The sequence below is a fragment of the Melospiza georgiana genome, chromosome 10 (assembly GCF_028018845.1).
Source record: "Melospiza georgiana isolate bMelGeo1 chromosome 10, bMelGeo1.pri, whole genome shotgun sequence".
In the NCBI taxonomy this organism is placed as follows: Eukaryota; Metazoa; Chordata; class Aves; order Passeriformes; family Passerellidae; genus Melospiza; species Melospiza georgiana.
Window position 1 is genome coordinate 1,180,654 of NC_080439.1, and position 26,691 is coordinate 1,207,344.

General features: G+C 52.8%; 1 protein-coding gene across 4 annotated transcripts; it reads left to right on the top strand.

The window, feature by feature from the left end:
- Positions 1-26,691, top strand: TIPARP (TCDD inducible poly(ADP-ribose) polymerase). Of its 4 annotated transcripts, none has more exons than XM_058031446.1 (8): positions 1-80; positions 319-479; positions 829-972; positions 12,068-13,065; positions 21,338-21,506; positions 22,383-22,564; positions 25,574-25,849; positions 26,006-26,691. In XM_058031446.1, the coding sequence occupies exons 4-8, from the start codon at positions 12,131-12,133 to the stop codon at positions 26,451-26,453; spliced, it is 2,010 nt and encodes a 669-aa protein (XP_057887429.1). In that variant the 5' UTR covers positions 1-80; positions 319-479; positions 829-972; positions 12,068-12,130; the 3' UTR covers positions 26,454-26,691. The 4 variants fall into 4 exon arrangements, with proteins under 4 accessions (XP_057887429.1, XP_057887432.1, XP_057887431.1 ...); XM_058031449.1 differs by having other exon boundaries at positions 832-972; XM_058031448.1 differs by lacking the exons at positions 1-80; positions 319-479; positions 829-972 and adding an exon at positions 9,545-9,722.

Genomic DNA, 26,691 nt, shown 5'->3' on the forward strand with positions numbered 1-26,691 from the left:
CCCGTCCCGATCCCATCCCGGTCCCACCCTCACCCCGCTCCCGTCCCGATGTAGCCCCGCTGCCCGCGTGGCTGAGGCAGGTGAGTCCCCGGGGCCGGGATCCCTCCGGGCTGTGTCAGCTCTGCTGGAAGCAGTGGAAACTGGCCCTGATTTCTCTCGTGTTTCCCCCGCTGTGAAACACCCCACCCTGCAGCTCCCACAGCAGTGTTTCTGTCTTGTAGGCTTTCGATACCACTGCTGCTCTGTCCAGCTCCAGCCCAGCTTGGGGGGCAGTGCAGAGTGTCCTGGTTTTCACTGTTCCTAACGTTCCCTCTGCAGGTTGTGGTGACAGATTGCCCGCAGAGGTTTTGGGGATGAACGTCAGTGTCCAGCATCAGTGGGGAGCGCTTGCCAGTGGGGTACAGGCATTGTCCCGATGGCCTGGGCTGGCTGCAGCACTCCTTGTCCCCTGGACTGCCAATTCTCTTCATCTGTTTAAGGTTTTGGTGTCAACTTCATTTAGCAAAGCATATATTTCTCTGAAATTTAATTCAAGTAATTTCCCCCATTTATTCCCCTCCAGTTACTAGAGTTCTCTGCTTCCAAGAAAACACTTTCTGTGCATGCCATGAGGAAATGTTATATGGAAATGAGATTAAATTTAAATGAGGTTAAATATGATCAAAATGAATGCATTATGATAGAGCTTTATACAACACTGGAGTGCAGTAGGACTCTTGCTTTTTGAGCTCATAATAAATTCCCAGGACCAAGCAGAGCAGATTTTCAGATTCAGAGTGTGTTGATGCAGTGTGCTAACAGGATCTGTTGGTGTCATGTTATCTGCAGCAGCTATGGGAGTTACACCTCTGCTAGCCAGACCTTCCTCCAGGCTTGGCAGTCTGTCTGCTGCAGGGATGCCCAGGCTGGGTTTGAGGAGGCACCAGCCCGTCAGATGAAGCTCAGGAGCTCTGAGGAGCAGCAGCAGCACCTGTGAGTACCGTTGTGGCCAGAGCTGTGTACTGAGAGCAGGTGTGCAGCTCCCCTGCTGCCACAGCAGGCACCCAGCCCTCCCCTCAGCACGGAGTCATGGAATGGCCTGGGCTGGAGGGGGCTTTAGAGCTCAGCTGATTCCAGCCCTGCCACCATCCCTGCCCAGCCTGGCCTTGGACACTGCCAGGGATGGATGAGCCTCTCCTGAAGTGCTTTCAGCAGTTCCTGCATCCACAGGTGGGAAAGGCAGTGGTGGCATCCCCAAACTGAGGATGGTTCTTCAGCAAGAGTGGAGATCGGGGCTGGTTTCTGTGTAAAACAGTTAAACCCACAATGTCCCTGCCCATGGCTGTGGGGTGGAACTGGATGGGCTTTAAGGTCCCTCCCAACCCAAACCACTCTGATTCCAGTAGAAAACATCAGTAATTAATCAATGCTGCCAATCATCTGATTTTTGTTATTAAAGAGCATGCTTAGAGTTGTATAAAGTAGTTGGAAACTGTAGGGAAAATTAACTTTAAGATGGTTTCAAGATTTAGATTAGTCACTATCTCTGCCCTTGCCCAGATTTCTTCCTTCCTCTTATCTGGGTAAATTTGTTTTGTGTTGTGGTGGGATGCAATTAAGTCTTTTTGTTCTTGGTTTGGCTTACATGGGAAGGATGCTGTCATTTTGGAATGAAATCTGCCCAGTGACCATCTGTCTCCCCATTAGGATGAAACAGGACATTGATTTAGGCAGTGGAATGATGAAAAGTTTTCTTGAAAAAACAAATGAGCACTTTGCTTTTTTAAAGCCCCTGCCACTGGCACACTGTGGCTCCAGGCAGAACTCTGTGTACAGTGAGAGCTCATACCCTGGGTGTCACAGATGCTTCCCCAAAAATAAACAGGGCCACCACTTCATTTATTTGACAATAAATAAAACAATTCCAGGTTTTGTTTAAGTGCCTAAATTTGCATCTTGGCTACATCCTCATTGAGAAGCTGTTGGAAATGTGAGGCATCAAGGTCAGAGGGGCAATGGCTCCGTGACCCAGAAGCAAAAGTTCTCTTGGTAATAGAGAAATGAATGCTGTTGTCTTTGTAACTTAGCCATTAGGTTTCTTACCAAATTTCTTGTGAAGCACAGCAGCAGTGATAAGTATTCTGAAATACATGGATTGTCTTCACTGCTCTCACTTTTTCTCCAAATTTATAAAGTGGACTAAGCTGAAAATTTTAAATGAGGGCAGTGACATTTCCCGGCAGGATTTGCTTTATTTTATTGTTGGCACTTATATGTTGATATCTGCATAGACTCAAAGCACCTTTGTGTCAGATTACTGCAATTTATGATGCAGGAAGGGATTAGTGTGCTGAGTTTGGGATCAGCTGATGGGGGACTGTGTAACTACAAAGGAAAACCTCCTTTGGATGAGCGTGACACTCATGAGCTGAGCAGCTTCTCCCTGTGTGTGAGAACTGGGTGAGTGAGAGGCTTTCCAGCTCTCCTGTGTGCTGTGCTTTCCCTGAAACATTCTGTGGTGTCTGAGGTTTAAATTTGGAGCCATAATCTGGCTCTGTTATTTTCCAGACAAATCAGTCCCTCCATGTGGTTTAGGATCCCAGAATGATTCGTGTTGGAGGGGACCTTAAAGCTCATCTCCTTCCGAGCCCTGCCATGGGCAGGGACACTTTCCACTGGAATGTGGCCCCCAAAAGGGGTGCCAATCGTTTCTAAAAGCTGGGAATTGCTGGATTTCTCTGGCATTTGCTGTCAGTGAAGGCAGCTCAGCGTGTAGCATATGTGACCCATTTTTGATGTCTTGAAATGGTCTCATCTGCTCCAGTTTCCTTCTTTAGCATTTTTAAGGTTCTTGTGCCTGTGGACCACATGAATGAAATCATGTCTAGGAATAGATTCAGCCTTGCTCAGCATTTATTCTGGGAACAGTTTGGAACTGGCCACTTTTGAAAAGCAGCATCAGAGGCAGTGTTTGGAAAATAACCACAGCATAAAGGCAGTCAAGCAGTCGTTTCCATGGGGGACAGTGAGCGTGTGTCCCTGAGCAGCAGCCCCACAGCGGCTGTCCCTGGTCCCACTGGGGATGTGTGAGGTGAGGTGAGGTGCAGTGGGGTGCTCCTGGTGCAGCTCAGCAGGCTGGATGGATCCCTGGCAGTGGGAGGGAGCAGGCAGATGGCATTTCTGAGGCAGGATGTGTCATGCTGGCACCCGCCCACGGCTGTGCTCCATCCCTCAGCAGCGTGGGATGCAGGGCTCGGGGTGCTGCTGCCACTTCCCACCTGTGTGTTCTCCAGCCCTCCCCACTCCTGCAGCCTCCAGCTTGGCCTGAGCCACAGGAACATTTTGGCCTGTGGTGTGTTGTCAGAGGAGCTGACCCCCCTGTGCTGAGTGCTTTGAAATGCTAATACCTAAAGAAAGAAGGATGAGCTAAAGCTGAGGTGCCATGTGAGGAATGTTTGGCTGAGGGAATAGAAGGGGGTGTTACTGACTGCTTCATCTCCTGGAACAGTTGGGGATTCATGCCTCCACAGAAAATTTGTGCTATCCAGCTGACCAGTCATGGCACAACCTGAGCCTGGGTAGAAAATATTTTACCAAGTTCTTTTCCTAATTTTAAAAACTTTAGGGAATGGAAAAGACAAAAAGTCATGAACAGAATGAACACAGCAAGGCAGTATGCTGTACCCTTCAGGAATGCTGGATCCAGCAGCACACAGATGGATGAATCCCAGGAATAAAGCATTTCTAGTGTGCTCCCACACAGAATTCTTGTGGAAAGAAATGTCCAAATCCAGATTCCCATTTGCAGAGCAGAGCATCTCCTACTCTCAGCGCTTCAGGCTGTTTCCAAGAACAGCTGCTGAGCAGGGCAGGCATTTGGCTGTTTGTGCATCATCCTAGGGCTGGTTCTATTTAGGTGTTCTGCAGCCTGGGCCCACCCAGCTGCTCCCTGAGCCTCACATTTTGGTTCTTCAGTTCCTGCATCTTACAAGAAAAATGTGTTGTTGGATTTAGCATTACTTTTGTCCATTTGGTAACGTTATTCTCAGTTTAAGGTGTTTTCACTCCTGTTTCCCTCCTTGCTGTTTGAGTCCTGCAGAGCCTGGGAGGAATTCGAATTTACAAGCCTCTCCCTTTTCTCTTGTACGATTGACCTTTTCCAGGGATATCTACAGAGATCTTCAGTCACACCTTCAACTTCTCCAGGAGCAGCTCTTAGCTGGTTTTCACATGTAAAACAGGCCAGTGTTGTTGCCTTCCAGGCATCCTTTTGTTAATTTGATGGAATTTTGGGTTGAAGAATGAACTTTATTTGCATGTAGATAGTAAATTACCTGTTAGGAGCTAAGTGTTAATTACATTATTTATTTGAATGTAGATAGTGACCTGTCTGTGTGCTAGATAGAACTAGCTGGTGAGTTTAGAAAATATTTTGCTTTCGGTTGGCCAACACTGCATTGTAAAGGAACATTCCCATTTTGTTTAGTTTGAAAAGGAGTTAGCCTAAAGGAGGAGGACTAAAACACTGCCATCCACACCTTACTGCCCACGTGGTGACAAGATCCACCTGGGAAGTGTCCAGAATCATCATTATCCTTAAAAAGACTCAAAAGTTCTGTAGTGTTTTATGAATCAGTTTGTGTTCGCCAAGGATTGGTAAGTGTTGCTTTGGCCTTGAATAAATTTCCAGGGTTTACAAGGATTTAAGAGACTTCCACGAGAGGGTGCAGCAGTTCAACAAAATCTCATCTAAACCAGACGAGCCTGTCCCCACTGTGGCCGTATTTTGACTCATTTCATGTATTAATTTGTGTATTTACATTAACTTCCAAATCGCACGGGTGCTTCAGCCAATCAGTTCAATGTCCCAGAGCGTCCCTCCAGTCTGGTACTTTCTGGTGTCCAGTGTTACCTGGCCTCAGTCTATCCCTGATTCCCTGCAAATGCTTGCTACATGCATTTTAAAAATAAAGTGTAGATACTTTTTAAAATATTATTGTTTTCGTTTGGAAGCATCATTAATTTCGCGCTCAGACTAATCCAGCTGCAGAAGGAAACTCCATCTAGGAGGCTGAGTTCTGGAGAAACTGCTGACCTGAGTGTGAGTGATAGAACAGAAAGAGAAACAAGCTCTGTGCCAAACGATTTCTTGTTCCATGAGACAGTCAGGAGTGACCCAGCTCTCTGGTGCTGCTGTGCTGACATCCTGAAAGCACAGAGGTGCTGTCTGCTCATGGCCAAGGGTCAGGGTCCATTCCTCTGCCTGGGGCACTAAAATACCTCTGCAGGAATGATTAACTCCTGACAAATTTGCAGGAAAAGGACCCACCTTGGAAGCATGTGCTCCCTGTCCAAATTCATTTATCCTAATCACTTCCTGAGATAAGATTATTGGATAGTGAAATAACCAGAGGTGTGGTGATACTCATGTGTAATACATGACTGATAAATGCTGTTTTTACCAGACTTGATATTCAGTAGGAGAAACAGCATGCTGTGCTTTCAAAACTTTTAATTAGTAGTACAAGATGTTAAAAGGGGGAAAACTTGAGACCAAAGAAATTATTTTCGTTACTGCCAGCTGCAGATGTAAAAGTTGGGTCTGAATTAGGATGGTTTCATTGATTAATTGGAACCACTCTAGTTTTGGGACTTTTCTTTTGAGCGTGTAAAAAAGGAAAATATGAGGTTTACTAAAAAATCCCCAACACATAGTGAATATGTAACCAGCAAGAAAATTTTTATTTTAAAGACTAGCACCACCTTCTTCCATTGACCTGCTCTAGATTATCATGTACAAACAGATAAGGTCTGGAGATTAAAAGAATGAATGAACAGAACAAAATGAATGAATAGAAAATAATTATAATGAATAGAAAATCATTCATAAATGAATTTAATAAATAGAGGATTTCATCTTGACATGTTTAGACTGTGACATCTCTGCTTTCCCGACCAGAGCAGGAGGAGCCCAGTAGGTGTCAGTCCAGCCAAGGCTTCCTGAGTGCAGCTGTGAATGAACTCTGCTGCCCTCCTGCCCCTTCCTTCCCATCAGAGAACCCTGGCTGGCATCATTTCCCCTCACAGAGACACAGCCAGCACATCACAGCTTCCCTTGTCCCTCCTGTTAACTTTGGATTAATGTCTGCATCCTTGACTTTTCCTTTCCTGGGTGCTCTCCTCCCCTGGCTGGCTGGCAAAGGATGGAGCTTGGGGTGGTGTTTGCAGGGGATTACCATTGGCCATCAAGCACTGGGATGGAAAAGCACAAGTCCAGGCATTGGGAGCTGCCCTGAGGATTTGAATTTGGGAGCTCCACATAACCTGACCTGGCTCAGAACCTTCCCTGCCCCATGCCCTGGGCTGAGCCCCAGCGTGGGCAGCAGGGGAGGGGAAACTCTGCCCCACTCAGGTGAGACCCCACCTGCAGAGCTGCCCCAGATCTGGGGAACAACATCAGGAGCTGCTGGAGAGAGGCCAGAGGAGGCCAAGGAGATGCCCCGGGGGCTGGAGCCCCTCTGGAGCCAGGCTGGGACACCTGGGGGGGCTCACCTGCAGAGGAGCAGCTCCAGGAGAGCTCAGAGCCCTGGCAGGGCCTGCAGGGGCTCCAGGAGAGCTGCAGAGGGGCTGGGGACAGGGATGGAGGGACAGCACACAGGGAATGGCTCCCAGTGCCAGAGGGCAGGGATGGGTGGGACATTGGGAATTGGGAATTCCTGGCTGGGATGGGATTCCCAGAGCAGCTGGGGCTGCCCCTGCATCCCTGGCACTGCCCAAGGCCAGGCTGGACCCTGGGGCTGGAGCTCCTGGGACAGTGGGAGGTGTCCCTGCCGTGGCTGGGGTGGGAATGAGGTGAGATTTGAGGTCTTTGCCACCCAAACCATTCTATGATCCCTTTGTTAGTTGTCAGCACGGTGCTGTTTGTTGCCTTGTGTGAAACCCTAGAAAGGACAATGAACTTTCCTGTGCTGGGATGTGTTCTAGGAAGTGAAGAATGTTCATTGTGCAAGAGTTGAGGTGGAAAAGGAGTTCTGTCATTAGAAAAAAATGTGTTGGAGCCCGAGTGCTTTGTTGTTTTATCACAAACATTTAAGTCAGATGTTTCCCCTCTTTTCATCAGCGAATCCAAGTGTGCATACTGATTATCCTGTATTTGCAAGTCAGAGTTGTAAATTGCTGTATTCAGCTGGGGCCGTTTACCATCTGAAAGAAATAATTAAAGCTTTCTTTCTCTTGCTTAAGATTTAAACATGTATTTAAAGATGAGATCATGCTTTCATGGTGGTCGGAGTTTCTTTCTATATTTGTGTGAGGTGGCCTCAGAAATGGGTGTCCGAGGGTCTGGTGTGCTGTGTTTCCTTTAATTACATATTTGTTTGGGGAAAGATGGTTATTGCAGCCTCTGTCTATGCCTGGTTCCATCCTCCCAGCCCCGGTGCAGCGGGAGCTGTGCCCATCCCAGTGTGCAGATCAGCCATATGTGCCTCTTATTTATAGCTCATGCGTGAAGGGAGCTATTCCAAAGTGGTAATTTCTGTTCTGGTGGTGGCACATAAATACAAGTGTGTGTGAGCAGCTCCTTCTCCCTGAACGAGGATGTGACACATCCCAGGCACCCTGCTCGGAACGCTCCAGGCCAGACAGACTGGGAGGCTCTGTCTGATGCTTCAGACACTCGAGAGCTCAATTAATTTATAGATGATAATTTGTTTTCAGCTCCTGCAGATATAGATGCCACCTTTACTCAGCCTCTCTTGAGTCATTCTCTCTCCAGCTGCATTGGAGAGGGACTATTTACAAGGACATGGAGGGACAGGACAAGGGGGAATGGCTTCAGACTGACAAAGAGTAGGTTTAGATTGGATAAAATTCTCCCCTCTGAGGGTGGGGAGGCCCTGGCATGGAGAAGCTGTGGCTGCCCCATCCCTGGAAGTCCAAAGCCAGGTTGGACCGGGCTTGGAGCAGCCTGGGACAGTGGAAGGTGGGACTGGATGGGCTTTGAGGTCATTCCCAACCCCAGAAAGTCTGTGATTCTATGGAGCTCCATTTCTGTAATTTGTTGGGGAAATGGCATATCCTACCTGCACTCTAAATGCAGCTGTGCAGTATTTTCCAACTGTGCTGTACAGTTTGTGCCACCTTAAAACAAGTTTCCTTCCAGCTGCCTTTGTTTTCTGTGTGCCTAATTTCATAAAGTCACTGGGCACAAGGAATGAAAGACTGGCTTTAGAAAGAAAACAAGAACACGAGTTGTGGGAGGGAGCCCAGAGTGGTTTGGGACGGAAGGACCTTAGAGCTCATCTTGATCCAGCCCCTGCCCTGGGCAGGGACACCTTCCAAAGGTCAGGTTGCTCCAAGCCCCATCCAACCTGGCCTCGGACGTTTCCAGGGATGGGGTCAGAGATTCTCAGGGCTGATGATACAATAGGTGTCATCAACACCAGCGTTACATTCTGAAGTTATTGCCTCCTTTCTGAGTTATCTTATCTGGCCGTTGTCAGTGCTGTGGGCGCATCGGCTGTGGCTGGTGTCCGTGTGAGCGCTGGCCGTGCCCCGCTGGGGTTTCTCCGGGAGCAGGCAGTGATTCAGCAGGGAAGCATGCCAGGCCGGCACGGACAGCTGAACCGGCCGTGCTCCCGCACACGTACAGCCAGGCGGGGACAGCACGGCCACGGCTGGGACACAGGCAGGCTGGCTGCTCTTCACCGATCCCACCTATAAAACACTCTGTAAACAAACAGGAGCTGCCTCCGGTGCGTTATCACAGCGCGGCTTGCGCTGGGAAGGGACCTTAAAACCGGTCTCATTCCACCTCCGTGCCATGGGCAGGGACACCTTCTGCAGACCTGTTTGCTCCAAGCCGCGTCCCGCCTGGCCTTGAGCACTTTCCGGGCCGGGGCAGGCACAGCCTCTCCGGGAAACCTGTTCCACTCCACGCTCGCTTTTCCGGAGTGTGTCACCGGCAGAGCACAGCCCGGATCGGGGCAGCGCCGTGCCAGGGGCTGCGTGTGGGTGCACCGAGTGAGTCAGGGTGACTTTGTTCCGGGACGGGCTCCCTGTTTGTCTCTTACTCATTAATTAGCGCGGCTGGGGAGCTCGGCGGCGCGGGCGGCTCAGGGTGCCGTGCTCGCCTTCCGTGAGGGAGCACGGTGTGTTCCTGCGCGCTGCGTGACTGGAGCGCCGGGGCTGACACGGCTCGTTCCGGGCCCGTCCGGCTCGCGTGCGAGCCCCACGCACGCAGCGCCGCGCTCGGGGACATCGCTCCCTCCCCGCCGGCCCGAAACGAAACGCTCGGTGCGTGATAAATGAAACGCGAAGGGGCCTCTCGTCCTATCGCTCTCGGGAACGGCCTCGGGCGGCGCTTTCGGTTCTGGCCGCTGACACCGGCGCGGGGCGTGCTGCAGCCCGGCCGGCGCCGCGGGGGGACCGGCCCCGGGGCGGGGAACCGGCCCTGCCCGCCCGCGCTCCGCCCCGGCCCGCTGCCCTCGCGGCTCCTGGGCAGCGCTATTTAAACGGGCGGCGCAGCGAGCCGGGGCAGCCGGGCGAGGCAGAGCGGGATGTGCGGGCACACGCGGCCCTCGGTGCGGACACGGCGGCGCTGACCCGCACCGGCCGCGGGCACCGTGTGCCGGCACCGCCCGCCGCGTTCACTGCAGCTCCCCGCGCCTGAAAAAGTGATCTCGCTCTGGAGTTACCGTGGATTTGGGTCAGGAGGCGGCAGCAGCGCCGAGGGAGCCGCGCCGGTAGGTCCCAGCTGAGGCTGCCCGGCAGCTCGGCCGCGCTCGGGTCTGTGCCTGGGCCCCGCGTCCATTGTTGGTTGTTGCAGCGTGTCCGACCGGCGCAGCGGCTCTGTGCGCAGGAGGGGCGGCTCGGGGAGCGAGCCCCGGCCGGAGAGCGGCGGCTGCGGAGGGAGCATCGCTGCGGGAGCGCTCCCGCCGCTGCTGCTGCTGCGGCAGGGCTGAGCCTCGGCCTTCCGCCGCTTTATTTTTAGAGCCGGTGGGGGATCCGGCTCTGCTCACCGAGGCGCTGCTGTAAAAATAGCAGCCAAACTTAAATGCTGGTCGAGCGAGGAATATGAATGTTGAAATGGCAGCGAAGGTATGGCTGGAGGAGATCAGAAGTCACTTGCTCAGCACCTTGGCGCTGCAGGGATCCTCTCGCTCCTCGCCAGGGCAGGGAGACCTGGGCTGCAACTACGGGAACGTCTCATTCTCTCCGGAGTCGAGGATTTTTAAACCTTTGGAGTTACCTGAAGGTGCCTTTGGTGCTTTGGAGGAATTGCCTGGTGTCTGTGGAAGAATAACAGATACGCCGATGACTTTGGGGTTAACTGCCAAACAGATATACCAGTTGCTTTAAATTTAATCTAAAAATGGGAAAACTGGAGAGGCACAACTTTTTTTTTTTTTTTCCTTTTTCCTGGCAATACTAACCTGCTGTTTCCCAGGGAAATGGGAAAGCGTTATAAATGAATGTTCCAAAATACCGAAGGCTCCATGAGAAATTTTCCAGGGCAAATCATCAGTAGTAAGAGATTATTGCCAAATTTTCTCTGGTGTTTTGGATTTTGTTTTGAAGTGAGGAGTTAACTTTGCTCGGAATGCATTTATCCAGGAAGTAATCCTTAATGTGCTCCACTCTGAGCATTGAGCCTGCATGCGAGATTGAAGAAGGCTTAATTAAACGTAATCAAATATTACAGGATTCCTGATTAAAAGGCATAGCACTTGCTTTTGGTGACGTGCGAGACACAGTGCTTATTTGTGCTTTAAAAGAACACAATTCCGCAGCGTGCAAGCAATGCCTTTCTCGGTTCCTCAGTAACCATCACCTTTCTGTTTGCTTCCCTGCCCAGTTTTAATGCCTGGTGCCCGGCGTGGCGAGAGGAGCCGGTGTGTCACGGCGGGTGCCACAGGGCAGGGCAGGGCAGGGCCGGGCTGGGAGCGGTCCCGGGAGCCCCGGCAGGGCCGGGCTGGGGGCTCTGCGGTCCCCGGAGCCCCGGCAGGGTGGGGAGCTGGCCGTGGCTCTCCGCAGCGGTCCCGGAGCCCCGGCAGGGTGGCACGCTGCCGTCCGTCCGTGGGGAGCTGGCCGTGGCTCTCCGCAGCGGTCCCGGAGCCCCGGCAGGGTGGGGAGCTGGCCGTGGCTCTCCGCAGCGATCCCCGGAGCCCCGGCAGGGTGGGGAGCTGGCCGTGGCTCTCCGCAGCGATCCCCGGAGCCCCGGCAGGGTGGGGAGCTGGCCGTGGCTCTCCGCAGCGGTCCCGGAGCCCCGGCAGGGTGGCACGCTGCCGTCCGTCCGTGGGGAGCTGGCCGTGGCTCTCCGCAGCGGTCCCGGAGCCCCGGCAGGGTGGGGAGCTGGCCGTGGCTCTCCGCAGCGATCCCCGGAGCCCCGGCAGGGTGGGGAGCTGGCCGTGGCTCTCCGCAGCGATCCCCGGAGCCCCGGCAGGGTGGGGAGCTGGCCGTGGCTCTCCGCAGCGGTCCCGGAGCCCCGGCAGGGTGGCACGCTGCCGTCCGTCCGTGGGAAGCTGGCCGTGGCTCTCCGCTGCCAGCGGTGCCGTTCGGTTCCGCCGGGCCGTGGGAGGTGACACGAGGGAGGACACATGGCAGCGGAACGGGAACGCGTAGGTTTGCTCCTGCGGTGGGAGAGGAAACGGTGCAGGCATGTCTGAAATGCGGGGGGGGACGTGTCTCATGCCGCTCAGGTCCGCGTGTGAGGGAGGCTCAGGAATCAGCGCTGTCGTGTTCTCTTTGCGGGATAGAGCGAAGCCAGGCGCTCCCGTTTGTTGAACATCCTGACAGGGAGGAGGCGTCGGACCATCCCCCTTTCTCTCCTGCCCACCCTCGGGGGATGCGTGTGCGTGCCGGAGTGTCTCAGAGCCCGCGTGTGCGGGGAGAGGAGCAGTGTGGGTTTGGGATTAATTAGCCTGACTTTGGCTGTTTTCATGCTTTACGTGCCTAAGGGCTACCCGCAGTCACCGCGAGGGGAGGAGTTTGCTGCTGCTGGCTCAAACTCCTCTCCAGGGGTGATCTTGTTCGTGTCAACCATGAGCAATTAGAGAGATTAACTGTCTTGTTTTCCTTTCTGCCCTAGGTTGGTTCCTGGGAGGCTCTGGGACGTTTGGAAGTGGTTTGGAGAGAGCAGAGCGCGTGTCCCATGGACGCCGAGGCGCAGCCGGCGTGCGTGGTGCCCCAGGCTCCCTGCCCAGCCATGAAGTGCTCTCCTCCCGAGGACTTTCCTCCCCAGGTGAGGCTGGCTGAGAAGATCCCCCCGGTGAAGCCTTGCTTCAAGAAGAAGCAGCAAGTGCAGAAGAGACTGGACACACAAACTCTGCGGGCTCTGCGGCCCATCTTCACCAGCCTGCTGGGAGCTGGGGCCTTGGACAGGGTCTTTGTGCCCCGAGGCCAGCGGGGTGGCCACGGGGATTTATGTGAACCTGCTGTGAAAAAGACTCTGGACCTCGGTACCTCTTGCCCTCAGACAGAAAATAATGTGACTGTGCTGATGCCAGCAGCTCCAGATGTGCAGGGTCAGCTGCCAGGAGCCCGTCCTTCCCCCGGGCATCCTGAGCAGGACGTGCAGTCAGGAGAGCAAGGTTTCTCCCCAGAAACTCCTGGAACTGCTGCTGATAATGGTAATGAATCATTCCAGGATCATCCTTTGCACCCAAGTGCTGGTGATGGTGCAGCTTGTCCTTTGTTCCCTGACAAGGTTCTGGAAAGCTACACATCTGGCTTCCTCCAGGAGAACAGCTGTCCAATGCAATACAACTTGACCCCAAGCAATAAATTCAGTGCTGGGATATTCCAGGACAAAAGTGAAGAGGCTTCCCTTGACCTGGTGTTTGAGCTGTTGAACCAGCTGCAGTATCACACCCACCAGGAGGACGGGATTGAAATCTGTGTGGATTTTCTCCAGGGCACTTGTGTTTATGGCAGTGATTGTCCCAAGCATCACACGGTGCTGCCCTATCACTGGCAGGTGAGGAGGACAGCAACCCAGAGGTGGCAAAGTGTGACCAACGACTCCCAGGAGCACCTGGAGAGGCTTTACTGCAACCCTGACAATGACAAGATCAAAGTCAAGTATCGGTAGGTAACTGAATTTACTCCCTTGCTGGGAAGGGTGCAGAAATATAACAGGATGTGCCTTTTTTTCCCTGGTACTTGTATGCATGTTGTAAACATCCAAGCGTGTTATAAACTCTGGCACAATGTTTCTTGATTAATATCCAACAAGTTTAACTGGACAAAAAAATTTTGTACACTTGTAAAATTGTTATTTAGCATCTGGAATGTGTTCTTTGAAGCTGGAGGACTTGGAGTGTGTGAAATAAGAAAACTTCAGCTCTGTAGGAATCCAGAGACTGTTGTGGAATGCTGTGCTTGTTCTTGCCGTTCCTAATTAGTGTTTCCTCTGTGTTGGACAAAGTGGCAGCGTGAAAGCTTTGGCAGCGCTGGGGACAGGGATGACAGAGCAGTTGCTGTGTGTCACTGTGAGCACAGCCTGCATCCTTCCATCCCCAGCAGAAAAGCACAGGGCAGCTCTGCAGGGTCCTTGGGAAGGGTCACATCACTGTCAGTAAATGGGGATGTTCCAGCTCATTCCCTGTGAGCAGCCTGAGCCACACGCTCAGAAATGCTGATCATCGCTGTTAAAGCAGTTATTGAAGTTATTGTTTTCCCTGTTCAGAGCTTGTTTATTGACTCATTTTCTAAAATTAGCCAGCAGCTGTTGATGTGGTTGTGTGACCTGTGTGGGCTCCTGCACCCCGAGAGCTAAAACTTCTTCAGCTTCTCCCCTGCAGGTTCCAGTGTGAGGAGCAGTGGGGAACAGTGGTGTGTGCAGGGTCCAGTTAGTGCAGGGTGCAGACTGGCTTGGTTTGGTTTTTTTTTGGAGGAAATGTGTGGTGCAGTTGTGGCAGGGCAGATAAGAGAGGAGAAGTTTGCCAGGCTGGCACAACTCCAGTTCAAAGTGACATTTCTGGAGTGAGAACTTCACACTGCCTTTGCCACCTGAATCCGTGGGGGTTCTGCTCACTGCTTCTTCTTCCTTTCAGTTCCTGAAGAAAGTATATCCCTGCTTTCTCAATATTTTATTTTCATTCATTAAGCTGAGATTTCTCATTTGGCACCAGACCAAATCTAGTGCTTAAAGTCAGTGTGAGTCTTTATTTTCACTGAGTTTGATGTTGGATTAGACACTGAATTCAACCTTTCTCATAGACTGGTTTGGGTTGGAAGGGACCTTAAAGATCACACAGTGCCACCCCTGCCATGGGCACTTTCCACTGTCCCAGGGGCTCCCAGCCCCAGTGTCCATCCCTGGGCACTGCCAGGGATGCAGGGGCAGCCACAGCTGGGCTGGGCACCCTGTGCCAGGGCCCTTTTGGTGATGGCAATATCAGAATATGGATATCCCACACTGAAAATGAAAATGAAGTAGGAGATGTAGTAGGGAACAACTACATTTTATACAATTGTCTTGAAGAAATGTGCCGGTCTTTAATAAAAATTGAAAAATCTTCTAAGTGCATGACAGATAAAATTTGCTCTATTTTACAACAGAGGAACTTCTGTTTTCCAAGTGCTAGAAATGATTTCTGAAAACAAAACAGCACAGCCAGAGACAAGCCCATTAAATGATTTAACTTTGAATTCTGTGCAAATGAGCAAATGGTTTTCTTTTAGAAGTTGTGTCAGCGAATCCATCAGTGCACATGAGCTCTGTGTCCTGAAGGATGGACTTGGGGATGATGAATGGAAAGGACACGGTGCTTGGTCATGGCTTAGTCACCCCGGGCTGGGAGGCTGCTGTGCAGTGCCATCTCCCTGCCCTGGCTCTGCAGGTCCCAGCCTGCTGGGGCGGTGGCACATGGGTCTGTGCCTGTCTGATCCAGCGGGGACAGGTGTGTGCCAGGGACAGGACGTTCCCTGAGCGGGAGGGAGGGGACAGGAGCAGCCTGGGCTGGCCACGGCCGGGTGGGACCCTGCCCTCGGAGCCTGGGGTGCTGACCTGGCCTCGCTGGGCTCAGGGTTCTGCCGTACTGCACATGGACACTGGCTGCTGGGGAGAAATCCCTCCCTGGAGGGTGGGCAGGCCCTGGATCCCTGGCAGTGCCCCAGGCCAGGCTGGAGCAGCTGGGACAGTGGAAGGTGTCCCTGCCGTGGCAGGGCTGGCATCAGCTGATGGTTAACATCCCCTCCAACCTTAGAAGAGCTGCATGGCTGGATATGTGTCAGTGAGACCTTTGGAGTGAAGCTCTATTTAAGACCAGAGCTTCTGATTCCAAGCTTGGAGTCTGATCCTCCTTGCATCTTTGGCTTGCCAAGGTTTTAAGCCAGGTTTTAAGCCAGGTTTTGAGGTGGGAGGTCAGTGGTTTTGTGTGCATCACCAGCTGCTTCTTATGCAACATCACCTTGTGGGGAGCACCTGGCAAGGTGTGGGGGGCCCCAGGTCCCTGGTGGTCACTCAGGCTGGTGCCAGTGTCCCTGTGCTGTGTCCCTGTGCCCGTGCCCCAGGCTGGTGCCAGTGTCCCTGTGCTGTGTCCCTGTGCTGTGTCCCTGTGCTGTGTCCCCTGGCGGTGGCAGCCCGTGTCCCTGTGCCCGTGCCCCGCCAGCGCCGCGTCCCATGGTTCCAGCATTATTTGTTAAAGCCATTAATCTGCTATCGTGGTCAGACGAGCTCTGCAGGCCTGTCTGCTCCCTGGCAGCCCGAGGAAACGCCTGCTCAGCGCTGTGCCTGCCCGGCCAGGCTCTGTTTGTGCTGCTCCGTGTGCCACAGCTCTGGGCTGCGGCGATGGCAATGCTCCTGGCAATGCTCCTGGCGCCGCCGCTGCCCCCAGGGACATGGGCCCCTCCACAAAGTGTTGGCCGTCAGCTCAATTGGGGAATGAGCTCTAAATTAGGGTGTTCTTCGAGGAGCTATTTATATAAACCTTCCTTCCTCTTCATTATTGGGATGAGTAACGATGGAGATAAGTTATTGAGATGAGTAATGTAAAATACACATTAAGTTGTTGCCTCTCACCTAAGGGAATGTGATCTCAGAGGAGTGGCAAACCTTGTTTAGTTACTTTGTAATGCAACTCCTTCAGCTGCTTCTTGCAGTTTGGCCTCAAACCAGTATCATAAATTACTTATGTGTTTTTTGTATTCTTGAGTCTGCCAAGTATGTCGAGCCACATACCAAGCTATCTAAACAAATGGGGGAACATCAACTCAAGCAGGTTAAAGTACTTGGAAGCCCTCAGTTTTCTTCATGGATGTGAGGAGAGGCCCTGGGAGAAGTTCCAGCTTTCAGCAAAGAGAGAGCAGTGCCAAGTGCTGCTTTCCAGCAGGAGATGCCCACGTTGGGATATTTTAAGATGCTCTTTGCTAAGAGGAAATACTTGGCTGAGGAGCTGAGCAGGTTTCCCCACACACACACCTGTCCCATCATGCACACATTGCTTATCAAAACAAGCAGCAGCATTAGAGATTACAGCAGGATTTGTTTAAAACAACTCTGCAGTTCCTGACCCATCAGTTCCCCCTGCTTTGGCTGAAAATTCCACTTTTCCTCTTGGCACAAAGGGCTCCCAGCTCGCCTGACACAGCAGCTTCTTGCTGTTGCTTTGATTTCTGTCCTTTTTCTTTCTTTTCCCGTAATTTCTGTGAGTTTGTGGGATGGCTCCTTGCAGCTGGGAGGGAGGCCGGAGTGGAGTGGCTGCAGTGGGAGAGCAGGTGGCTCTGCAGGGGGACATGTCCGGCTGGGAGCCGTGTCCCTGTGCTCTCCCGGCCCTCGGGTGAAGCCCGACAGCTCAGGAGGAAACTCGAGCTGTGCTGGGAAGGTTCAGCTCGGGTCCCAGCAGGAGTTTCTCCTGGGCAGGGTGGCCAGGCACAGGAAGGGTCGGTTTGGGGTGCCCATGCCTGGAGGTGTCCCAGCAATGATGAACGTGGCGCTCCGTGCTCTGGGCTGGGCTGGACTCGCTGTTCCTGGAGGGCTTTTCCAGCCCCAGTGCTTCCGTGGCTCTGTAAATACAGAGTGTTCCACCGCAGTTATCAGGGGCATGTGAAGGGACGGGGAAGGAGAGGCACGGACACAACAAAATGTACAGGAAACTGGTTTTCCTTCATTCCTCTGTGTGTGGGATGGCTGCTCCTCCGGTGCTGACAGAATGTGCCTGACGTGTTAGAATCATACAGAGCACGGGGCAGGCATTTCAGGATGGATCATGGAATCACAGTGTGCTTTGGCTTGGAAAGACCTGAAAGCCCAGCCAGTGCCACCCCTGCCCTGGCAGGGACGCCTCCCACTGTGCCAGGCTGTGCCAGCCTGCCAGAGAGGGGCAGAGCCACAGCCTGAGGGCAGCAGCTGTGTGGGCATTCCGCAGGTCCCTGGCCCATCAAACAGTTAAATTTCAGAAGTTTTCCGTGTAATCCACACAGAGCCACAGCGTGTGAGATAAGGCATGCGTTGGTGATAACGGGGAGATGGGAAACCAGCTGAGAGTCCCTGTGTCTGGGTTTGGGGGAGGTTCTTGGCTATACCCTCTGAGTGGCTGGGAGCTGCTTTTCATTCCTTTCCAGCAGGAATGCAAGGCAGAGAGCCCCGAATGAAACTCCTGTGAAGAGCTTTTGGAAGTGTTTGCCTTGCGCTGTGTGGGTTTCTCTCTGCTGCAGTTCGCAGCACCATTTCCATATGAAATGGAGCTAATTGGCTTGGAGCTGTACAAAGGCAGGGAGGCCCTGAGCCGAGGAGGCAGCAATCACTGCCATCCCTGCTCTTGTTTCCTGTCAATAAACAGACTGCACTTTGGGGAGCAGCTGTCACCTGGCTCAGGTCAGGCTGTCCTGGCCATAAAGCAGCTCCTCCTGACACAGAGATCAGGGTTTGCTCTCAGGAGCTGCTCCCAGGTGAGGCAGCAGGCTCGGTGCTGACAGCCCTGCCCTGCCAGGACCCAGGGACACAGAGGGCTGTGACAATGCTGTGCTCAGCAGCGGCAGTGATCCGGAGCTTCCTTCCTGAGGGATGAGTAATAATTGGGAATCTGATTCCCGTAGTCGTGTGTACACAGGAGTGGTTTCTTTGGGGAAGTTGGTTTTGGAAGGTGTGATGGGGAGCATTCATTTTCAGGAAAAGCCTGGAATGACAGGACAAGGGGAATGGATTTCCACTGCCAGAAGGCAGAGATCGGGGGGATGCTGGAAAGGAATTCCTCCCTGGGAGGGTGGGCAGGCCCTGGGTCCCTGGCAGTGCCCGGGGCCAGGCTGGAGCAGCTGGGACAGTGGGAGGTGTCCTGGTGTCCCTGCCTGTGGCACTGGGGGAGCTTCAGTGTGTGTAGCAGCTCTGCAGCCACTCAGAGCTGTGCTTGTGCTCCTCTCAAACACCAATAGTTTAGGTTGGAAAGGACCCTTAAAGGTCATCGAGTCCCACCCCTGCCTGGAGCATCTTCCACCAATTTACCAATGAAACAAGCAAAGCAACCCCTCCGAAACACATGCACATCCCAGACACATCCACATCCCAAACACATCCCCATCCCAAACACATGCACATCCCAAACACCTGCACATCCCAAACACATCCACATGCACATCCCAAACACCTGCACATCCCAAACACCTGCACACCCCAAACACATGCACATCCCAAACACATGCACATTCCAAACACGTCCACATCCCAAACACCTGCACATCCCAAACACGTCCACATCCCAAACACATGCACATCCCAGACACATGCACATCCCAGACACGACCACATCCCAAACACATGCACATCCCAAACACCTGCACATCCCAAACACGTCCACATCCCGAGCAGCTCAGAGCCCCTGGAGCCCAGCAAGCACAGGACACTCTGTTTGTGCTGCCCTGCAAAAGGCTGGGGTTGGAATTAGGAAACAGGGTGCCTATGCAATCCTTGGGAGAGAGGCATGTGTTCAACATCCTCATTGCTGTGGAGTTTGAGAACTTACCCGTGCCTACAGCCCAGGCCCCCCTGACCCAGGATCTTGTGTTCAGGAGTGGCCAGGAGTGGGTGCCTGGGAAGAACAAACAACTTCTGGTACAGCCTCTTCTCCTCCAGCAGCTCTGCCTCAAGGACTTCCTCATCCAGAGCTGGGGGTTACATTATTATTATTATTATTATTATTATTATTATTATTATTATTATTATTATTATTATTATTATATCCCTGCCAGGCATTCATCCAAGCTGTACCATGTACACACACACACGCATATGCAGGCCAGTGTGTCAGCAGTTGTTTCAGGTTCACAAGCTGCCCCCCTGGCTGTGAAAATTCCAGAGGATTGCTTTTGCAAGCACCCAGTCACCAACTGTAAAGGCAGGGGAAAACAGTGTCTCCAGCCTTGAAAAAATAAACCCGGGAAAAGCAGCAAAGTCACTGCTTTTGGGTTCTTTTGTCCCCTGAGGACAGAGCCTTTGAGCAGAGAGGGAAATGTCTGCAGCATCTTGCCCCAGGGTGAGATGTCACCTCCCACGTGGCCCAGGGTCACCACAGAGAGCAGCATGACTCGATGAGAGGGCAGATGCAGCAGAACCTGAAACTCACGTGCTGCCCTGGCTCTGGTGCCCCTCTCTGGGGCTGGAACTGAGAGGCCCTGATAAGATCAGGCTCACAGGGGTTGTTTGTGCTCCTGCCCTGCTGCAGAGGTTCCTGTGGGCCTGGCACAGCCCAGGGCTGGTTCCTGCTGCTGTGCTGGGAGGAGCAGCTGATGAACATCCCCTGGGAGCGTTCCCTGGCCTTTCCTCCTGCTGTGCCTTTCCATGGCAGCACATTGGCTCTGCTGTCTGAGCTCTGCTGTTGCTATTTCAGTACCTGTGCTTCCAAATTACACTCTTGGTTGGGTGCCCAGCCCTGGCACAGGCTGCCTGGTGGAGCCCCATCCCTGGAGGGGTTTGACAGCCCTGGGGAGGTGGCACTTGGGGACTTGGGGCAGTGGTGGCCTTGGCACTGCTGGGGATGGTTGGACTCTGTGGGAGCTTTTCCAACTTAACCAAATCTGTGATTTCTATGATCTTTTGAAGCCATTATCCTTTAAGTGATGTTTGGTTTCATGCAGGAGTTTAAACACTCAGCCCCCCACCCAAAGCTGTGCCCATCTGTGGGAGAGTCCTTTCCCTGCAGCTTCCATCGAGTGCACAAGGAGATAAGATCTGCTGCTGCCTTGGTGTCACCAGAAGTGTCAGTGCCTGCCTTGCCCTGAGCACAAAAGCTTCTGTGCCTCGGGGGCCCTTTGAAGCCCCTGGGGCCGCCAGGTTGTTGCTGGTGCAGGGAGGAACTGGTTGAGTCAGAGAGAGAAGCTCAGCAGTTTCAGCAGGCAGGGAGCTGGGCTCTGAGCCGTGCTGTGTCTCACAGCTCTCGTTTCCTGCTGGGCCCTGCCGCTCGCAGCGTTTCTGTTTTTCTGAGCCTGTTTGCGGTAACTGGCGCCACGTCCCCGAACGCGGAGAGGAGCTGCAAACCACACGTCCTCCTGCCAGAGCCCTCAGCAACCGATTCCTCTGCTCGTCTCTGTGTACGTGACCTCTGGACAGTGGCTGTCCTGTGAATCTGGGGGATTCACACACCGGGCTGCAGTTCTGCAGGAGGATGGAAGGGAGAGCCCAGATATCCTTGTTTTGGCTGCACCAAGCTGAAAAAAATCTATCGGTGTTTTAACTCGGAACTATCTCAGTCCAGTGTCCTGCAAAGTTTACACCTTCTGTTATTTCTTACATTTAGGGAACAGAGAAAATGAAACTTATTAGTGGGGTCACATTCTGCTGTTGAGAGCTCGTGGAGTTTTATTTTGAATTGTGCTGTTCTGCAGCACCAAATTTGGGTTGTGTGCTCTGTTCTTCTGAGAGTTCAACGTGCTCGTTCTCGCTGTGCAAACAGTTCCACTGAACTGCTTTATTTTATAAATAGAGACCTTTATTTGGTGAGTTGGTGAGGAGAAATTCTTCAGAAATTTGTTCTCACCTCTCGAGTCTCTGTGGGTCCTTTAACAAGGGCACTTAGTGCCAGGACAAGGAGAAGGCTTTAAACTGCCTGAGGGCTGGGCTGGATGAGATATTGGGCAGGAATTGTTCCCTGGGGAGGTGGGCAGGCCCTGGCACAGCTGTGGCTGCCCCTGGATCCCTGGCAGTGCCCAAGGCCAGCTTGGACACTGGGGCTGGGAGCACCTGGGGCAGTGGAAGGTGTCCCAGGGGTGGCACTGGATGGGATTTAGGCTCCCTCCAACCCAAACCATTTTGGGATTCCACACCTCAGACAGCTGCTGGGTTTGGGGTTTTGTCCCTCTGTGCTGAAAACCGTGTGTTTAATGGCATACAAAAGGTGAGAATTGTCTGTTTGTCCCGTTTCCCCAGGGGCCAGGAGTGCTGGGTGGATCTGAACCTTATGAAGTTTTATGAAAGCGCAGAGTTCGACCAAATGCGGCGCCTGTCCACAGCGTCCTGCCCCAGCTCCAGCTCCAACTGCTACACGGTGTGGAAGTACTTCTGCAGGGACCACTTTGGCTGGAGAGAGTACTCCGAGGTATGGCCCTTCCCAGTGCTGCTGCTGCTACATCACGGTCAGCCTGGTTCCTCTGACACGCTCAGGGAGGGGATCGGGGCATCCTGTGAGGATGAGGAGTCAGTGGTGAGCTGGGAAAGCAGTGGAGGGACAGCTCTGCTGGCCTGGGTTGTGGTTCTGTGATCCTGTGACTTGAATCACCCTGAAAGCATCAGAGACATCAGGGCTGGCCAGTCTGTACCTCTGGGGAGCAAACCAGCTTGTGGCAGCACCAAGGAAGCTCTTCTGGAGCCTGATTTGGTGTTATGGCAGTGGGACAGCTTCTGCAGCCTTCAGAACAGCACCTCCATTTACCTTGGCAGTTTTTAATTGATTTCCCAGTCCCCAGAGCTCTGCTGAGGCAGGACATGCAGTGCCCGAGCTGTGGGGTTGATGTTTGCAGTGAAACCTCATCAGTGATGGCAGTCCCAGAAATAACTCCTGAGTGTAAGGCCTGCAGAGAGTTGGGCAGAAATACCCCAAATAACACAGTGAAGGTGTTTGAGCTGCGAGGAGATCTGGGTTTGTGCAGGGTGGAACAGGAATATGAATTTTGGAGCGTGTGGTTTCTCACATGTACTTTTCTCTTCACTGTTTTCCCCTCCTTTCTCCCCCATTTCTCCCCTGTTTTCCCCCTGTTTTTTTCCTGGTTTTCCCCCTGGTTTCCCCCCATTTTTCCCTTGTTTTCTTCCCATTTTCCCCTCGTGTTTTCCCCGTCTTCCCTCTTTTCTCCTTGTTTTTATCCCTGTTTTTCCCCCCATTTCCTCCCCATTTTACCCCCATTTCCCCCTCGTTTTCTCCCCATTTCCCCCCTGTTTCCCCCCCGTTTCCCCTCCATTTCCCCCATTTCCCCTGCAGCCCGTGGTGAGGCTGATTGAGGAGGCGAGCTGCCGCGGGCTGCGCGAGGTGCGCTTCATCACCTGGCACAACCAGTACATCCTCAACATCAAGGATGGCTTCCAGCAGAACTCCTGCTTCCGCAGGGAGATCAAGAGGAGGCCCCTGCTGCGCTCCTGCCTGCTGCTCATGCCCTTCCTGCAGTAGGTATCCCCCCAAAACTGAGCCATTCCCCCTGCCCTTCCTGCAGTAGGTATCCCCAAAATGGGCCATTCCCCCTGCCCTTCCTGCAGTGTCCCCAAACTGAGCCATTCCCCCTGCCCTTCCTGCAGTGTCCCCAAACTGAGCCATTCCCCCTGCCCTTCCTGCAGTGTCCCCAAACTGAGCCATTCCCCCTGCCCTTCCTGCAGCAGGTATCCCCCAAACTGAGCCATTCCCCCTGCCCTTCCTGCAGTGTCCCCAAACTGAGCCATTCCCACTGCCCTTCCTGCAATATCCCCAAAACTGAGCCATTCCCCCTGCCCTTCCTGCAGTGTCCCCAAACTGAGCCATTCCCCCTGCCCTTCCTGCAGTAGGTATCCCCAAAACTGAGCCATTCCCCCTGCCCTTCCTGCAGCAGGTATCCCCAAACTGAGCCATTCCCACTGCCCTTCCTGCAATATCCCCAAAACTGAGCCATTCCCCCTGCCCTTCCTGCAGTGTCCCCAAACTGAGCCATTCCCACTGCTCTCCATGTGGGGCTGGATGGGGCAGTTGTGTTCCTGGGCTGTGACAGGGAACAGGCACTGTTGGGTGGGAAATGGGAACAGGAACCCAAAATCTGGGTCATGCTGGCAGTTTTTTCTCCTTCTGCCACTCTCCAAAGGAACATTTATCTGAGAACTCCATGTTGAAATGTGTAATGTACCTTGTGGGTGATGGCCAATTCCTGTCCATTTTCCAGCATCCTGGGCTGTGGGAGGTGTCCCTGCCATGGCAGGGGTGGCTCTGGATGGGGCTGGGGGTCCTGCCAGCCCAAACCATCCCCTGCTGGTTCAATGGGAGCACAGGGTGTGCTCACAGAGCCCTCACCCCTCTGGGGTTTGGTCACAGCCTCAGCACACGGGGGCTGGCAGGTGTTTTTAGATTGAGGGCTTTTTAGATGGAGGTGTTTTTAGATTGAGGGTTTTTTAGATGGAGGTGTTTTTAGATTGAGGGTTTTTTAGATGGAGGTGTTTTTAGATTGAGGGTTTTTTAGATTGAGGGTTTTTTAGATTGAGGGTTTTTTAGATCGAGGGTTTTTTAGATCGAGGGTTTTACAGGAAGGAAACCCCAGGTTATCAGAGAGAAACTGGAGGGTGCCAGTAAAACACCAGCGGACTTGCTGGTTAGAGCAGTCCTGCTTCTCATCCTAATGAAAAAATGAGGATTTCAGGGCTCCTATTTTATCACTGCTAAAATTATGCAATTCCCAACTAATTCCCAGCTAATTTTGTTGGACCTTGAGGGCTCTACAATCGTGAGGGATTGACCAGAACTGTCTGTGCCAGCTACCAAACCTACAGGCTAAAATCTGAGATTCTGTTCTGCACCAAACTTCATTCTGACTTTATTTATCCAAAGACCTTGTAAAGCTCACTTAAAAACATGGATTCTTGGCAAGAACAAAAGTATTTTAAATATTTATGGGATCTATCCTTCAGGAGACAGTGTTGCCTCCACTTCCCACATGATGCTACCTGAGATTTGTTCTTTCCCTCACCTCCCACCTGCTTAAATCTGTTCTAGAATTGCAAAAGAATCCTTGAATAGGAATGAAAAATGTTGACTTTTTAATGGCTTCCCCTGTAGAATAAATAACATAAATATTTTACACTAGTCAGAAGAACTGAACAAAGTACAACAGGAGATTGCAGGATTTTTATTGGATTTGATTCTTCCTCATTAATCCATGATTTACTGGCAATCTCTGCTTGCTCTTCCAGTCCAGTGTGAGTGAGGCCCTACAGGAATATTTTTTTTATCCATTTGCCCATCAAAGAGGAAAAACCAAATTAAAAACAAATGCCCACTTTGGTATTGGATTGCTATTTTATTAGCAATTTGTAGAACAAGTTTCTGGGTTTGTGCTCAGCTGTTAATAACCAGTGAGAAGAACTTGGAGTTGAGTCAAATCCATGCAAATGAAGGGAATCCTGGCCTTGGCCTGGAGCAGGAGGGAACAGCCAGAGAACACTCAGAGAGTGTTTCTGCCCTGAAAAGTGGGAGGGCTGTCACAGCTTTCCATGTGTTGATTTAAAAATAGACCTTTTTCCACTCAACTCCCCCTCCCAGTGCTTTTCCTTGGGTTTGGTTTGGTTCCTGGCCATCTGTGGGGTTTGGAGAGCAGCTCCACCCTGGGCTGGCCCAGCCAGGCTCTCTCCAGCCCCGGGCACTGAAGGGTTGGCAGCTTTTCCAGAGAAATGCTTTGGGAAAATCCTCCCTGGTGGACTTTGGAGCTGGCCCCACGTGCTGCTGCAGCTGCAGGGGCTGTGCTGCTGTGAGCCAGGGCCCTGCAGGTGCCACCGGGCCCCATTGGTGCCCCTGGCACAGGAGGGACAGTCCAGGGAGTGGGGAGTTACTCACTGAGTAAGGGCTGCTCTCTCAGGTGGGATCAGGGGAGCAGGGACCACCAAGGGCACCTCTCTCAGTTCAGCAGCTGCCAGAGTGTGGGGATTGTGGAGTTACTCACTGAGTAAGGGCTGCTCTCTCAGGTGGGATCGGGGAGCAGGGACCACCAAGGGCACCTCTCTCAGTTCAGCAGCTTCAGAGTGTGGGGATTGCACAGGGGTAGGAGCAGGGTCCTGCTGGTCTCCCTTGCTGGGTTTTCCAAGGGTTTCTCCTGGTATCCATGGGGCTTCTTGGCCACAGCTCCCTCCCTCAGCCCCGCCTGTTCTCCAGACAGCATTCCCAGAGGAGGGGCAGGAAAATAACCAGCTGCAAATGCAAATCCACCTCTGGCTGTGGAAATGGCTGTGAAAATCTTCCTGTTTGGGAAGGGGCCTTAAACCCCATCCAGTGCCACCCCCTGCCACAGGCAGGCACTTGCCACCGTCCCAGGGTGCTCCAAGCCCTGTCCAGCGTGGCCTTGGACACTCCCATGGTTTCTAGAGGCTTTCCAGCCCTGCTGGGGATGAACTGGGGGTGGCTGGAGGCTGCTGAGGGTGTCTGAGCACAACCTTTGTCCCTCCCAGGACCCTGGGTGGCAGCTCTGCCCTGCCCTCGCCGTGCTCCAACCCTGCTGCTGCACACGACCTGTCCCCAGCTGCTGTCACCTGTCCCAGCTTCTACCCCGAGACCTGGATTGGAATGGATCCAGCTCAGGACTTCATCCAAGTGCCTGTTCTGAAGGAAGACAAAAGCTACAGAACCATTTACAACCTGTTCCACAAGACTGTGCCAGAGACCAAATACAGGATTTTGAAAATCCTGCGAGTGCAGAACCAGTTCCTTTGGGAGAAATATAAAAGGTAAGAGAATTGCAGTTCTTTAATAATGGATATTCCTAGAGGAGGGATTTTATAAGAGGGATTTGCATCTCCCCTCACAGCTGAGCTCTCCCAGAGGGTGATGCCGTGATGGGACCTGCAGCGAACGCTCACCTTCACTGCCATTCTGTGTTCCAGGAAAAAGGAGTACATGTCCAAGAAGATGTCAGGGCTGGACAGGATCATGAACGAGCGGCACCTGTTCCACGGCACGTCGCAGGACGTGGTGGACGGGATCTGCAAGCACAACTTCGACCCGCGGGTGTGCGGCAAGCACGCCACCATGTTCGGCCAGGGCAGCTACTTTGCCAGGAAGGCCAGCTACTCGCACAACTTCTCCAAGCGCTCCCCCAAGGGCGTGCACTTCATGTTCCTGGCCAAGGTGCTCACGGGCAGGTACACGGTGGGCAACCACACCATGAGGCGGCCGCCGCCCGTGGAGCCCGGCAGCATCACCAGCGACCTGTACGACTCCTGCGTGGACAATTTCTTCGAGCCGCAGATCTTTGTCATCTTCAACGACGACCAGAGCTACCCCTACTTCATCATCCAGTACGAGGAGGTCAGCAGCACCGTGCACATCTGACAGCCTGTGCTGCTCCCTGCCCCAAACCTCTCCGTTTGTGTGGGGAGGTAAAACCTGGACACTTCCCAACTGGTGGAATGACTTGGAAGGAAGGTCACTGAGGTGACCAACTGTGCACTTGCTGGTTGATTCCCTATGTGGAAATTGTACATATTTTTCCATTGTTTATAGTTGAAAATCTGTGCCTTTTGTTATAAAACACTGTTTATTTATGTTAGTAAATATTCATGTTTCAGAA